Raw genomic sequence first — 773 nt, forward strand, 5'->3', positions numbered from 1 at the left:
CTGCCCTTCAGAGGGAGGGAGACCAAGAGGTCGCTGCTAGGCTGGCAGCGGGAGGGATCAACAGGAAAGCCAAGAAAGAGAGAGAAGTGGAAGAAGGCAAAACTGGCCCGAAGCTCTAAATACAGGTGTCCAAAGCTCTATCTCCTTTCCAGCACCATGTTCCGTGGTCTGGGCGGTTCTTTCCCAGGGACTTTGCCAGCAGCTTTAGCAGGGCTGACATCTGTTGCCACAGTAGCGGCTGGTAATGCAGGAGAGGTCACAGCAGGAAGAGTTGATGGGCACTCCGTCACAGCTGAGGATGCTGCCAACGGCAGCGGAGGTGGAAGAGCCCACAACGGTGTTCTGCGGGAAGGAGCTGAGGATGGGTCCGGGCAGGGTCACCACCACGGGGGAGGGCTGGATGACAACGGTGGAGTTCTGGCACTGCCTGACACAGGGCTCATTGCAGCTGTTGGCCAGTGGGGTTGGGCCACAGGGACGGCATGGCCGGCACTGGTCGTAGCAGGACATGTCTTGACGGTGGAGGTGCACCTGGGAGAGAGGATAGGGAGGAAGCAGAGCACAAGGGTGGGTGAGGAGCAGCCTGGTTATCCCGTCACAAAGGAGAAAAATAGGGACACATGAGGAGCAGCACTGCACCCAACCGCAGGCGAGCCAAGGCACCTCCTGGCCCAGCAGATGCTGCCCAGCTCAAAGCCCACGACACACATCAGCTCGGTCCCAGCCCCTCTCTGCACAAGACCTTCTCTCCCTTTCCCTCTCCCATGAGAAGC

General features: G+C 59.5%; 1 protein-coding gene across 1 annotated transcript; it reads right to left on the reverse strand.

Annotated features, from left to right (window-relative positions):
* Positions 1-204: 204 nt before the first annotated feature.
* Positions 205-559, reverse strand: LOC104292113 (feather keratin Cos2-3). Its single transcript, XM_009891436.1, has one exon. The coding sequence runs from the start codon at positions 508-510 to the stop codon at positions 205-207; it is 306 nt and encodes a 101-aa protein (XP_009889738.1). The 5' UTR covers positions 511-559.
* Between the last annotated feature and the right edge of the window lie 214 nt (positions 560-773).

Source organism: Charadrius vociferus, unplaced genomic scaffold (genome assembly GCF_000708025.1).
Source record: "Charadrius vociferus isolate BGI_N301 unplaced genomic scaffold, ASM70802v2 scaffold749, whole genome shotgun sequence".
In the NCBI taxonomy this organism is placed as follows: Eukaryota; Metazoa; Chordata; class Aves; order Charadriiformes; family Charadriidae; genus Charadrius; species Charadrius vociferus.

What these genes read in the sequence shown, in the direction of transcription:
- LOC104292113 (XM_009891436.1), bottom strand. Translation starts at nt 510, where the DNA reads ATGTCCTGCTACGACCAGTGCCGGCCATGCCGTCCCTGTGGCCCAACC.